At 49.5% G+C, this 13,484-nt stretch overlaps 2 protein-coding genes across 2 annotated transcripts in view; one reads left to right on the plus strand and one right to left on the minus strand.

Annotated features, from left to right (window-relative positions):
• DENND2D (DENN/MADD domain containing 2D) overlaps nucleotides 1-1,251 on the plus strand; it is a gene marked incomplete at its 5' end in the record, with an annotated part of 5,454 nt that extends 4,203 nt beyond the window's left edge. The window contains 2 exons of the mRNA XM_008947625.1: nucleotides 30-269; nucleotides 1,190-1,251. Coding sequence (XP_008945873.1) covers nucleotides 30-269; nucleotides 1,190-1,251 — 302 coding nt within the window. The remainder of the gene's footprint in view (nucleotides 1-29; nucleotides 270-1,189) is intronic.
• A 5,280-nt stretch (nucleotides 1,252-6,531) lies between these two features.
• The window catches only part of CEPT1 (choline/ethanolamine phosphotransferase 1), a 30,683-nt gene continuing 23,730 nt past the window's right edge, over nucleotides 6,532-13,484 (minus strand). Inside the window, 4 exon segments of the mRNA XM_008947624.1 lie at nucleotides 6,532-7,365; nucleotides 7,972-8,097; nucleotides 9,159-9,317; nucleotides 10,157-10,288. Of these exon segments, the coding sequence (XP_008945872.1) occupies nucleotides 7,234-7,365; nucleotides 7,972-8,097; nucleotides 9,159-9,317; nucleotides 10,157-10,288 (549 nt within the window). The 3' untranslated portion in view covers nucleotides 6,532-7,233.

Below are 13,484 nucleotides of genomic sequence, written 5' to 3' on the forward strand. Positions count from 1 at the left end.
CTCCCCTCTCATGCTGTGTCCTCTTCCAGCAGCCGAGCAGGTGAACGTGCTCATCTCAGAGGCCTTTGTGCAGTTCTTTGTCCGGCTGGTGGGTCACTACGCCTCCCACATCAAGTGGAGTAAGAATGGCTCAGGGACCTTCCAGGAACGAGCCTTCTGCAAGGCCATCCCCTCCAAGAGCAGCCGCAGGTTCGTGAAGAAGTTTGTGAAGACCAACATGTTCTCCCTGTTCATGGAGGAAGCTGAGAAGAGCAGGATGCCCCAGGAAGGTAAACGGCGAGTTGGTGAAGGGGAAGAGATGCCCCAGAGGTGCCCCAGAGGTGCCCCAGAGGCTGAGGATGCCCAGGGCAGCCAGCAGCTCCCGTGTGCTTCACCAGCTGCATTTCTCTGCCAAACAAGCCAAAAAAAACCCCCCAAACCACCACCTCCCTGGCTCATTTCAGCTCTTGCTGCTTGCCTGGGGACTGGGCAGGCTCTGCTGGGAGCTCGGTGTGGAAGCAAAAGTGCCAGGAGCAACACAAATATTTGGCTTGGTGGCAGGCAGGAGCCGGGGGGGGGCTTCTCCCGCCCTGACTCCTCCCTGCTGCCTGCCCCACGCACACCCGGGGTGCCAGCCTTGGTCCTTCCCCCTTCCTGGGCACCCCCAGGGCACTGGGCAGAGCTGACCCCCCTCCCAGCCTGGGACGAGGACAGGCAGGGCTGGTGGAGGCTGCAGAAGCCACCCAGAACATCTCTGGGTGGTCGGAGACACCCCAGCGTGGGGCTGAGCACCCCCAAGGTCTTGCTGTGCTGGGGGAGAGTGGAGAGGCTGCTGCTGCCCTTGTGCTCCATCAGCCACGTGCTGGTGGCACCAGCCCAGCTCCCCCATTTCACCCCCAGTCTGTGCCACCTTTTTGGCTGTTCCCACTCCCAGGGGCTCCCCCTTCCTTGTGGGTTGGAGGGGAAACAAAAAAGCTCAACAGGGGCAAAGGTGGGGGTTCAAATCTTACCCTAACCCAGCACGATGGAGCCCAGCGGGGGTGGGTGAGAGGGATGGGTGGGACCACAACCTCCCCAACCTCACCTGGGTCCTCTCCTGGGTGGAATCATCCACAACCCAGCACGGTTTGGCTCCAAGGGGGCACCCAGGAATTGGGCTGTGCCCCCCTCTGTCCCCTCCACTTCACCAACCACCTTTTCTCACCCACAGCCTATTTCCAGAAGAAAATAGCAGAGTACCACGAGCAGAAGAAGCACCGAAGGGCCTCCTGAGGGAGCAGGGCTGGGTGCCAGCAGCACCACGCTGCCCAGACTCCACACGTGCCCCGGCCAAGGGCAGAGCACTCTGCACCCTGCTGGATCTGGCCCCTGGTTCCCACCCAGCCGTGCCTCTGGAGCTGCGTGGGCAGCACTGAACACCAGTTTCTACCCTTCCTTTTTTTCCTCAGGGCATCGTTGCACTGGAAAACTCTTTTGCACAGAGCTAGCAGCAGGCTGGGATTTCTTTTCCAGTCTTGCTGGCAACAGGGACAAACTGTGACATAAGGTGCTGGCCCTGCACAGAGTCTTTGGCCCCATCAGGACCTCAGGCAGGGAGGGAGGGAAGTGGGGCAGAGGGCTGCAGGACAGCAAAGGTTGTAGAGTGATTGCTAGAGGTAAAATAAAAAAAGGATGAGTAGTTAGAGAATCGTTAGAGGGGAAAAAAAAAGATGAGTAGTTAGAGAACAAAAAAATATGAGTAGCTAGAGAATTGTTAGAGGGGAAAAAAAAAAGATGAGTAGCTAGAGAATTTTTAGAGGAAATAAAAAGATGAGTAGCTAGAGGGTTGTTAGAGGAAATAAAAGGATGAGTAGTTTTCTAATTAAAACAGACTTAGGTTTTGAAAATCAGGTTTTGAGTAAGGTTCCAGGGTTTCTGTTATCAACCACCATCTCACTTGCTGTTCTGTCATGAGGAGCTCGTGGTTAAACTCCAGCAGGAACAGTCACGGTGGGTTTCAGAGGTTCCCTCCAGAGCTTCTCTGGTACCACTCAGAGCCTGTTTTAGGTCTATAAAGAATGAAAAATATTCTTTTCCAAGGGGTTATTTATTTGTGCTGCAGGCAAACCGTGAAGGCCCCAGGGCTGTGGTTTGCAGGGGGTGGAAAGGGCTGATCAACAGCTTGGGGTAGGGAGGAAGTTTTTGTTAAATCCTGTAGTAAAACGTGTCACCAACCTTGTTTCTGGGTTTGCTGCCAACTTCTTTTGAATCCTGGCAGCTCATTGAAGAGCTGTCGCCGAAATGTGTTGTCTGCAGTAGATTTAAAGCTGAATTCTGGTTGGGGGGACAAGATTTGTTAGGAAAAAAAGGGGGTTTGGGGCGCTGTGGGTGTCTACAGGTCCCCACTCGTGGGCAGAGAGAGTGTTACAGGTTTAACTACAGGAAATTAAAGGTTAATGTTCTTTTTCTGTGTCGTTTTTCACTGAAAAATGTTCACCTGCCAGCAGCAGGTTGTGTGTGTGGAACATCAGGGGCACCTATCAAGATGGAAAGACCACTTGCCTCCCCCTTCTCCTGCCTGTTCATGACTGTTTTGAGAAGCTCACAGAATCATTTAGGTTGGAAAAGACCTGTAAGATCATCAACTCCAGCATTAATTCCTGTCAGAGGAAGATGCAACAGAAGGATTTATTCCTTAGCTGCTGGAAACAGATAAACAAAACCAGATCCTTAAATTAAAAAAAATGCTGTTCAGATGTAATCAGTGCTACAGATGTCAGCAAGGGCTCACTACAGGGAGTTAAAAGGGCTGGTGCTACAAAGAATAGGTTGAGATGGGATGTTAAAGTGACTTAAAGCACCTTTTCTTTGAGTATTGCTGTGGAAAAAGGGATCTAGATCCATTCCCTTTGGGGAAAATCCTTTGGGAAGCCCATCAGCTCTTGGCTCAGCTCCTTGGTTGGCCACAGGATGACAGAAGGAACTGGTAAAGAGTAACAGGAGCAACTTTTCTGGCAGTAACTTGTCTCCCCCCCACCATCTTCAGAACTACAGGTGGTAGCTGAAGATGCTGGAAAGAAAACAAGCCCATTGGCACAAGCTACCCCAGGACCCCCAGGTCTCTCCCCCCACTCTTCTCACACCTTTTCCCTTTCTTCCTGACCTCTCTGTCCTCGTTTCCCAAGCCTGTGTGACTGATCTCATCCCTGAGCAGCAGCTTTTAAGGTTTTCTGGAGCTGGCTTGGCCTGAACATTAAAAAGCAGCTTGATATTGTCATGCTTGCTCACTCCCCCAACCAGAGCAGCCTGGCAAGAGCTTCCCTGTAACACCAGGAGGGACAGACTGTGTTTGGCACGAAGGATCCACGTCCCTGTGACCAACCCAGGTCAACAAATCACAGAGACACCCTGCTGAAAGGGCAGCTGCTGAATGAATCCTCAGTTTGCTGCTCTGAGCTCAGTCTGCTTCTCTTCAACCACCTGCTTGTGAACTCAGCTGCTGTTTGCTGGGAGCCTGGACACTTCCAGCATCTCAGCAAAACTCCCAGCACACTTTTAAACCCTTCCTCCTGCTCAAGGCTTGCCTAACACTTGATCTAAGACCACAAGGCTAAATCAAACAGGGCCAAGAAATGTTTGCCCTGAACTGGAAAGCTCTCATTTATTCTGCTAAATTGTTCACATAGTTCCCAGCAGAGCAGGAGCCAACTTCACCCTCCTACAAACAACTGGAGGCAGCTCAGGCTCTGCTCCCAGCTCGGGGTTCAGCTCCTGCCACGTGGTTGCCCTGCTTGGAAGATAAGTTTCCCCGTGGTGGCATCTGTGCCCCTCTGCCAGCTGGCCTGGCTGCCAGCAAACAGTCCTGGGGGTATTGAACCTCCCAGCACCAGCACGAGCTGATTGCTGAGAGCTTCAGGTCACCCCAGTGACAGACACAGCTCCTGCCTCCCATCACTTCCCACCCGCTTCAACCTCCAAAAAGTTGTGCAGCCTCCACCTCCTGCTCGCTGGAAATGATTCAGCTTCTCTGCAGCTATTAAAAGCTACCAGCATGAAACAAAACTGCCCCTCAGATGGAACAGAAAGAGGGCAGGAGGTGCCACGACCTGTCCCTCTGCTCTCAGGGCTCTCTCAGGTCTCCAGCCAGCGTTGTCATCGAGGAGGGCCAGGGGGGAGGTTCATTTCTTCTACTTACTACAGGCACTTACACAACATGTAGGTCCTCAGCAACCCCTCCTGCAGCCTGGATCCCCAGCACTCACTCCCCTGAGGATGCTGAAGCTTTAGCAGGGTAGAGATGAGATTTTTTTTTTCCTGGCTGGCTGAACACAGAGCAGCCAAAGTTCCAGGAAAGGAGAAGCTGAGGAAAAGATGCCCCATCCCATTCCCTGAACATCAACAGGCTTCAGCTTAGACACGTTCCATAAATGAAAGTTTGGTCCTAGACATCCCTTTAAAGACTTAACTCCTTCACCAGCCTCAAGTATCAGTGAGGAATTATTCACAGCAGCTTGATTCTGAACCCCCTGCATGATTTCCTCACCCTCACCTCTGCTAAACCAGGGAGGGACTTTCCAAGGAACCGAGTTTTGCACCCACTTCATGCTGCCAAAAACCAGCACCCAGCTGAGTATGGTTAAAACTGAACCAATTCTCCAAATCCCTGCTGTACCTAAAGCTGTGACACCAGAGACAGCTGCCCCCTGGCACACTGGGGACACCCCTGGTAGAGACATGGGGACTGGGACACTTCCAGGAGCTGGGCACGGTCAGGATGTAGGAACCAAAGTCTCCCTCAGCCTCAGAGGGACCCCCAGGGCCAGGTCCCCAAAGGGCCCCAGCTGCATGTGCCCCTGAGTTCAGGAAGATGTGGGGAAGCCCACAGCAGTTTCATCCTGAGGCTGTTCCTCCTCTCTCCCCTGCCCCAGCCCCAAGGCAGGACCTCCAACTCACTTCTTGAAGTGGCACCACCCTCCAGGAAGGAACCCAAACTCTTCCACTCAGAGAATCATAGAATCACAGAATTGTTTTGGTTGGAAAAGACCTTTAAGGAGATGGAGTCCAACCATCCCCCAGCACTGCCAGGTCCCCACTGCCCCGTGTCCCTCACCCCACAGCTCCACGGCTTGGAAACCCCTCCAGGGGTGGGGACACCACCACTGCCCTGGGCAGCCTGGCACAGCCCTGGGCAACCCTCCAGGGCAAGAAATTGTTCCTCAGGGACAACTGAAACCTCCCCTGGGGCAACTTGAGGCCCTTTCCTCTTGTCCTGTCCCTTGTCCCTTGGGAGCAGAGCCCGACCCCCCCCTGGCTCCAGGCTCCTGTCAGGGAGTTGCAGACAGCACATCCATGCACCAAGTGCTTGGCTGGAGAAGCATCTCAGTTCTACTTCCTGCAGCATCTCAAGCAGGAGCCAGCCCCAGATCATAGAATAGGTCAGAAGGAACCTTAAAGACCTTCCAACCTATTCTAGCTCAACCCCCCAGCTGCCATGGGCAGGGACCCCTCCCATTAGAGCAGGTTCCTCAAAGCCCCATGCAGCCTGGCAATGAACACCTCCAGGAGCAGGACACCCACAGCTGCTCTGCTGTCTCACCACCCTCACAGTGAGGAAATTCTTTCCTCAGAGCCAAACACTTCAGCAACCACCTTTCACCCACCCTCATCCTGTGTCCTTCTCCAGCCCAAGCAGTCCTGTGTCTCAGCAAGGACACTTCAGGAGCCTGGCCCCAGAGCCTGACTCTGGGTCGTGTCCCAGAGAGGTTGGAAGAAGGGTTTAAAAGCTGCTCTCCCCTCACTGGAGGAACTGAACTTTCTCTCCACTTCCCCAGCAGTTTCTAACCACCAGAGCATCACAGGAAATTCGTGTCACCGCTGCCTGTGGCCACGTGTGGGTCTGATTTATTGTTGCTGAGGGTTTTTTGGGTTGTTTTTATAGCAAGCTGGGCTTAATTCCTTCAAAGAACAGCCACGTGCAGTTGTCTTCGGGTACTGCTGTGGCTCTGGGTTCCCACTAGACAGAGGCATTTCCTTACCCCCTTGAGCTGCCTGATGGTCAGAGGAGCAGGTCTGGAGTCTCCAGGCTCCTGCCACCCCCCACCAGCTGTCCCTGGAGCAGGTCCCTCACAGCCATGGCTGATCCTGTGCTGCTCTGCACAGCAAACCTGAGCCCTTTGTTCAGGCTCTGAAGTTCCCCTCAAGGCACACATTGAATCACTTCACTATCAGGCAATTAAACCCTCCATTAAATCCAATTTAACCTCCCTGATGCAGTTTGCCACATTTAAAATGGTTTTAAAACAATACCCCACCCCAAACTTACTGCCCTGTGTGGCAGAGAAAGCTCCTGGAGATCCTGGGATGACAAGATACACAGGAAGCATTAGAAAATTGCTTTTAAATCCCAGGCAGGAGTGTACTGGGTAAGTCTAAGGAGGACAGAGCAACACACACATCTGAAGCCAACTGTTGCTCTCAGAATTCTTATTTATTAAGAGCAGAAAGGAAGTTTTGCTTGTTTTGTACATAAAAAAGTAAACAGTAAAATCTTTTTTTTTTTTTATACTCTTTCCACTGAAGAAAATCAAGAAATAAGTTTTTTTCTTTTTAGATAATGTTTATTTAAAAAAATAAAATTAATTGACAAAGATACCACACTATTTTGCATGCTGGTCACCCCTTCCCCCTCACCCTGTTCAAGCCATTATTCCTCAGCAAGGAATTGCTCTGATCAGCAATGCAGAAGCAAAAGAACCACACCAGCCTGGACTCCAACCCTGCTTCAGCCACACAAGCTAGTGAGATATCTCTGGTTTTACCAGCTCAGGTCTTTAGTAAATAAATTTCAAGTGGACACTAAACAAGGATTTCACTAAGAGATGATGAAATATTAAAATTAAAAGCAAGTTGTATTGCAGCTGTAATTATACTACATTAGAAACTTCAGTTGTTGGGGGATCCATTCACCATAGATGGGTTATTTTGTAATCAAGGGAATTACAAAGACAGAGTTCCTCCCTGCATGCTTCCCAGGCCTTCAACCAACAGAGTTGACTACATGTAGAGTTGACTACTGTGCACTTGGAATCCACTCCCTCAGGCAGGAGACTAGTTAAGGAGTGTTACTGATAAAGAAGAGAAGTTATATGACATTGATTATTATAAATTACTTGGTTCTTAATCTGCTTTTTGCCTTAGTCTCCTACTTCTCACCACATCCATTCATGTAGAAAACCAACTCTCTTGTGTTTCTCCACACGGTGACTCCCCAGTTCACTAATGGTGATTAGAATGCATGGAGGAGGAGGAGGAGGAGGACTTGATTCTGAACACGTGGATGTGCAGATGGGCAGCAATCTGATTGCACACACTGACACAGTATCGAAGCAAATCAAAGAGAGAAAGGATCTGCCAAGGGAAAGAAATGACACATTTAGATCTGTTTCCATAGGGGGTCCCACCAGGGTGGAACATCACATTGCCTGGTTCAGATTAAAAGCACTGGGGTTGGCTTTTCATGAATTAAATCTCCAGTTGTGGGAATCCATCAGTGAGGAGTTCCTGGTCATGTTGGGCTTTCTTCCAGCTTTGTAAGAACAGGCTCTGAATTCTAGCTACAGAGATCCTGTGGGATGCTCCATGCAGTGCTGATAACCATGCAGAAATCACCCATTTTATTCCAAGGCTGGCAGTGTTTTGGTAGGTAATACTTGAGTGCTTGATAAGCACGTGTGAGTTTAACTGAAGATATTTTTCCTCCTGGGTGCTGCTGCTGCTACTGGGACACTTTCCAGAGCTCAAGGCACAGCCAAGCTCCACTTGCACTGCACCCAAACACCCTCCTCACCACCAAGGCATCAACACATCTTCAAAATAAGCTGTTCTAAGCTTTTAAAGCAACGTGGCAAATATCCAAACAGTTTAAACTTCCCAGGGGAGTCAGCCAGGCTCGACCAACACCAACACCACCCCTGGGAGCACAGGAATGTTCATGAGGGTCCCCAGTGTACTCACCAGGGCAATCCAGAGCACAATATACTCGTCGATAAAGCTGTTAAAATACTGGTCCAGGAACAGCAGTGCTGGGCCTATGAAAGCTGTGTCATACAGGTGCATCTCACTCTTGGTCATGTGTGCAACCTACATTAAGAAAACAGGAAGTTTAAGACATAAACACACAGCAGCCAAGGGTGAGTGATTTCAGAATGCATAAAGCCAAAAAAGTCACAGTTCAAGCTGTAGCCAGGACTTCAGCAGCATTAGCTGCTTTCCCCATGGAAGTCTGCAGCTATGCTTCTCTGCAAACCAGGCATCTTGGAGCTTTTACTAGAGCAAGAAATGTAGCAACAGGAAAAAACAAAACACCCTAACATTTTCCAGCCTATAAACTCTTCCTCCTGGCAGAAACAAAATGGTAAAATAGAAGCAGATTGGTAACTTTTAAGGTTTAGTTGAGCCCAGAAACAAAGCTGGTAGAACTTCAGAAGTGAGAGACACTTGGTGCTCCTCTCCCTCCACCCATCTGTCCCCATGCCACAGGGATCACCCTCTCTGGTTACAGTTTGATTGTGTGGTTGTGTGTGACTGTCCCACCCATGCCCACAGGCTGCCCTACACCACGACCCCACTTCTAGCAGCTCCTCTCCTGAAAGCAGTGACATCAGTTCCCTGGTAATAATTTTAACCACTATTTCTCTCCAACTGTTGAAGTTAAGCCCTGAGAAGCCATTCCAAACCTCAGCACCTCTGTCACCTTCTCTCCTCCTCCCAAACCTCCCTCCCCTCTGCAGGTGCCTCTGAGGAGGGTCTGAGGCACCTCTGCTCCTCCATCACCCATCACACACGTGCAGAAGTGTGAGCAAACAGCTGGGAAAGAGGAAGGAACAAAACTAGGGTCTGAGGCACCTCTGCTCCTGCCCAGCCCATCACACACGTGCAGAAGTGTGAGCAAACAGCTGGGAAAGAGGAACAGAACTCAGGCAGCTGCAAGCTGTATGGCACTGACTGTGTGACCATGGCATGAGTCTGAGGTTTAACCAACCCCTTCCAGACAGAAGAAAGGCTCTGCTGCACCTCCAAGCTACTTAAAGTAAAGCATGAGTATCAATTCAGTACAGAGAGATGCAAGAGAGTCAGAGCAACTTCAAATCTACAGAGTTTTACTACAGTAAGAAGGAACTCGAAGGTGCTGGTGCACTTACCACGAGTTTATTTGTTATCTTGGCAGACACAAAGCCAAAAGTAAGGATGTACAAGCAGGGGTGCCTTTCAAAGAGCTGCACAGCAGACTTCTTGTAGATCATGGCAGCCAAGGCGATCACGGAGCCGATGTGAAGGAAAGGGGAGAGGACACTGGTTCCCTGCAGCAAGAGAAAGTCCCAGGGTTAGGTGAACAAACTGCATGGTGCAGAGAAACCTGGATAAGCCAAACCCACGGGGCATGCAATGGGTGGCCTCTAACTGAAATCACAGCAGAACACCTCTTTCTGAACACTGGCACTAACAGGAACAAAGTGTGGTGGAACTGGAGGGAGCAACAGCTGAGAACGTGGTTGAACTTTTCCTGTGCTGGGGAAGAAAAGGTTTTAGGCAGGAAGAAGTGTCAAGTTCTGACAATGGTCACACACAGGCAGCAGCTCACAGAAGACAATGCTGCTATTGCTTTTTCTGTGCCAGCCAGGAGGCCTCAAACCAGCCTTCCAGGTAGCAGTTGTTAGGCTGGTATGGAAATGCTTGTTGGAAAACTCCCAGGGCTCTAGAATCAGTCACCACCTTCCCTGGAACAGAAGGTGGTTGTGCAGATAACTCCACCTATACTTCACTGCTGAAATGAATACTACAGACCTTCCACAAGGGTCAAAACCATAACCAGTCTGCCTGGTAAACTTCCTCCTGAATAGATTTTAGCATTGGACTTCTCAGTTAACTCTTTGGGGAGGGTGTGTCTATTTGCATAACCTGTTTTAATTAATTCAAAAGCAAATGTTAAAGTACCATAAGCACTTCTAACCACTCAAATTTGAAAGCTTTTGAGTCTTAAAGGTATTATCCTCATGCAGACAACATTATCTTGCTCTTCCCAAGCCAGCAAGGAACTAAAAGGAAAATATTTCACACGTAGGAGGTTATTATGTTAACTAAAAACTACAGACATGGCTGAAAGTATGCTGAAGAGTAACCAGCAGAACAAAGTACTTACTGCTATAGTGGATCCATTTTTGCCAACTCCCCCCGTGAAGATCACACCAAAGTAGTTTGTACAGGAGAAAATAGTTCCTGCAACCGTGCAGAGAGCTGGGAAGATTTTCACCTGAATATTCAGTATTGGGATCTTAATGGAAGAGAGACCAGAAGTTAAGATATGCACAAGCTCCCTAAAATTTGGCTTAATACTTGGGGTACACTCAAACACTCCACTTTCCAACACTCTTCTTCCTCTGCCATACAGAGATTTCAATCTCCACAAGGTAGAGAGAAATTTGTATTTTTCCAATAATCCAAGCTTCCCATAAAGCTGGACTCCAGTGCCCAGAGAAGAGCCATCCAAAGCAGAGAAGTGGACAGAAAGAACTGGCCAGCTAAACCACCCAGCCATCACATGGAAGAGAAATGGATCACTCATCTTCTCTGAAGCTGGTTTAAAACTCACTTGGGCTGCAGCTCAAGATCCAACTGGGAAAAGCAAGAGCCATTAAAGCAAAGGCCCTTAAGAAACTGGATATTACCTTACAGGCAAGGCACAGGAAAAATCAGCTCAGAAGGTGAGCCCTGAAGGGCAAGTGAAGAGGTTGCTAAAGAAGTGGAAAGATGAGCACAGGCAGCTTTGAAAGGAAGGCAGAAATTTTCTTCATTTTTTAACAGTGGTGTTTCAAGCAGAACAGGAGAAACTAGAGTGAAGGAGTTCCAAATAAACCACAGGAAATGTGTTATGAAAGCAAGTGCTTAGACCTACCCAAAGCTTCCCAACTTGATACAGCTACTAAAAACCTTACAGCATCACTGAATTGCTTGGCTTGGATGAAACCTTTAAACGGACTGAGCCCAAATGTTCCCCCATCCCTGCCAGGTCCCCACTGCCCCGTGTCCCTCACCCCACATCTCCACGGCTTGGGAACCCCTCCAGGGATGGGGACTCCACCACTGCCCTGGGCAGCCTGGCACAGCCCTGGGCAACCCTCCAGGGCAAGAAATTGTTCCTCAGGGACAACTGAAACCTCCCCTGGGGCAACTTGAGGCTGTTTCCTCTTGTCCTGTCTTCACAGGTTCTTAATTCAGGAAGAACTGAGTAACTACACTTGGCTCCCCAACAGCCAGCAACACACAGAAGCCCAAAAGGGAGCAAGCTGTTTGTTTTTCTCCAGTGACACTCAGTGCAGCTTTCAGCAGATCATTAGTTTTCTATGACATGCTACAACTTGATCTCTCAATCTTTCCAAGGCACAGTGAAGAGGCAGCAGGAGCTTTAACTCCTCATGCTTTGCTCTTGGGCTGCCTGCTGAGAAGCACCCAGACCACCTTCCTCCAAATCACTGCCCTGCAGGCTTCTGGCCAGCTGACATTGCTTTATGACATTCAAATATCTTTTTCCCTGGTACAGGCTGCAGTTTTATGTTAAAAAAAAACATTTTCTGAGAGATAGTAAGGAAAGAATGGTGACAAGTATCCAGAAGGCAAACCTTGCCACAGCCTGGAGTGCCATCTGTAATCACTCATCAGCATCACCAGGCACAGGATTCCTGGAGCTCTCTCCTCAGTCTGATAAGAAGGGACCTGTGCTGCCCCCTCTGCTTCCATCCTTTGGTATTTAAAGAACAGGGTGAATTTGCTCTTCTACAGGAAGAGGAAAACAATTGCAAGCTTCATACAGGAGTCAACAGACATTAAGCTTGACATTTCCCAAAGACAAGGGGAGCGTGCTGGAAAACACACCCCATGAACTCCCAGCTCCTACCAATTAAATCATAGAATGGTTTGAATTGGAAGGGACCTTAAAGATCACCTCATTCCAACCCCCCTACCATGGGCAGGGACATCTCCCACTAGAGCAGGTTACTCAAAGCCCCATCCAGCCTGGGCTTCAACACTTGTAGGGCTGGAGCATCCACAGCTTCCCTGGGCAACCTGTTCCAGTGTCTCACCACCCTCAGAGTGAAAAACTTCTTCCTAATTTCTAACCTAGATCTTCCCTCTTCATTTGAGGCCATTAACCCTCATCCTATCACTTACATGGGCCTGCAGAAGTCCTTCCCCAGATATCCTGTAGGCCTCCTTCAGATCCTGGAAGGCCACGACACATCCAGGAATGATGCTCAGGGAAGGCAGAAGGATGAGACCACACTGGTAGAACAGCTCGTTTGGCCAGCTATGCTTTATTAACACTCCCCTTTCTGCTTCCCCCAATAGCTGCATTATTCAGGTATTAGGCTGCACTTAGCTGGCAGAAATAATGGGAAAGAAAGCTATGTACAGAAATCTGGCAGAGGAAAGTCAGGGGATGGGTACAAAAGGGCAGCACCTCCTAAATTGCTTTCCATAGCAAAGAGAAGCAGCAAAGGGAAGCAAAGAGCAAAAGGGAGAAAGAAATGTGAGTAAATGGAGAGAGGGAGTTGTGCTCAGATATATTCCTGCAGAACAGCAGCACAGCCTCTGACTTTTCAAATAAGAGGCCACTAGAAGACAAGCCCCAAGACCTCCTGGTCTGGCTGCAGTGCTGGTCACTGCAGAGCTTTCAGCAGCAGCAGAAACTCCCAAGGCTAGGTCCATAATGCAGAGGAGGATCACAAGCCAACTCTTTTGCAGGTAAATTACATTCTCAAACCCTTGGAAGGTGATTACAAGAGAACAGCCACACCACACAAAGCTGCTGAATGCAGATTCCAGATTCTGTCTGGGAAAAACCCTGTGCATGGTAACAAAAACAAGTGGCAGCAGGCAAAGGATGGATTAATGTCTGCTTGCCAGAGCATGGATTGAAAGCAAGGCCAGGATCATTTGCCAGAAAACTAATGTCAGGCCTCCAGACTAGATGTCATCAGAGCTACGTGCAGCAGGAAGTGAAAAAAACAAATATATGTATATAAAATCTGTTGACTCCTGTATAAAATCAGGAAACAGTCAGGAACAGAGCACAGCTAAGAAGCAGCAGTGAGGGGGGAACAAGAGACTAAGAATCCCTAAGCAGACCCAGAGGCACTGCCTGCAGAAGCCCTCCCTGGCCACAGGCACCACAGCCAGCTGGGCACCTCCTGGCACCCCAGAGCCCCCCCCAGAGCTGCACGTCCATACTCTGCAGCCACATCTGCAGGAGGAACAACTCCCAGCAGATCAAAACCCAGCTGCCTTCAGGTCCAGGAGGTGGTTTTGCTTTCTGTTCATGAGGTGTTTATGCTTTTAAAGACCACGCTGTGGAACGAAACTCAGTGTTTGGAGCACTCTTCTCCCTTCAGACAGGAAGGGGCTCTGCAGAAGCAGAGCAGCTGCACCTCACCCTGCTGCCTTTCCTCACGTCTTCCACGCGAGGATTCCTG

The sequence above is a fragment of the Merops nubicus genome, unplaced genomic scaffold (genome assembly GCF_000691845.1).
Source record: "Merops nubicus isolate BGI_N331 unplaced genomic scaffold, ASM69184v1 scaffold6709, whole genome shotgun sequence".
Taxonomy (NCBI): Eukaryota; Metazoa; Chordata; class Aves; order Coraciiformes; family Meropidae; genus Merops; species Merops nubicus.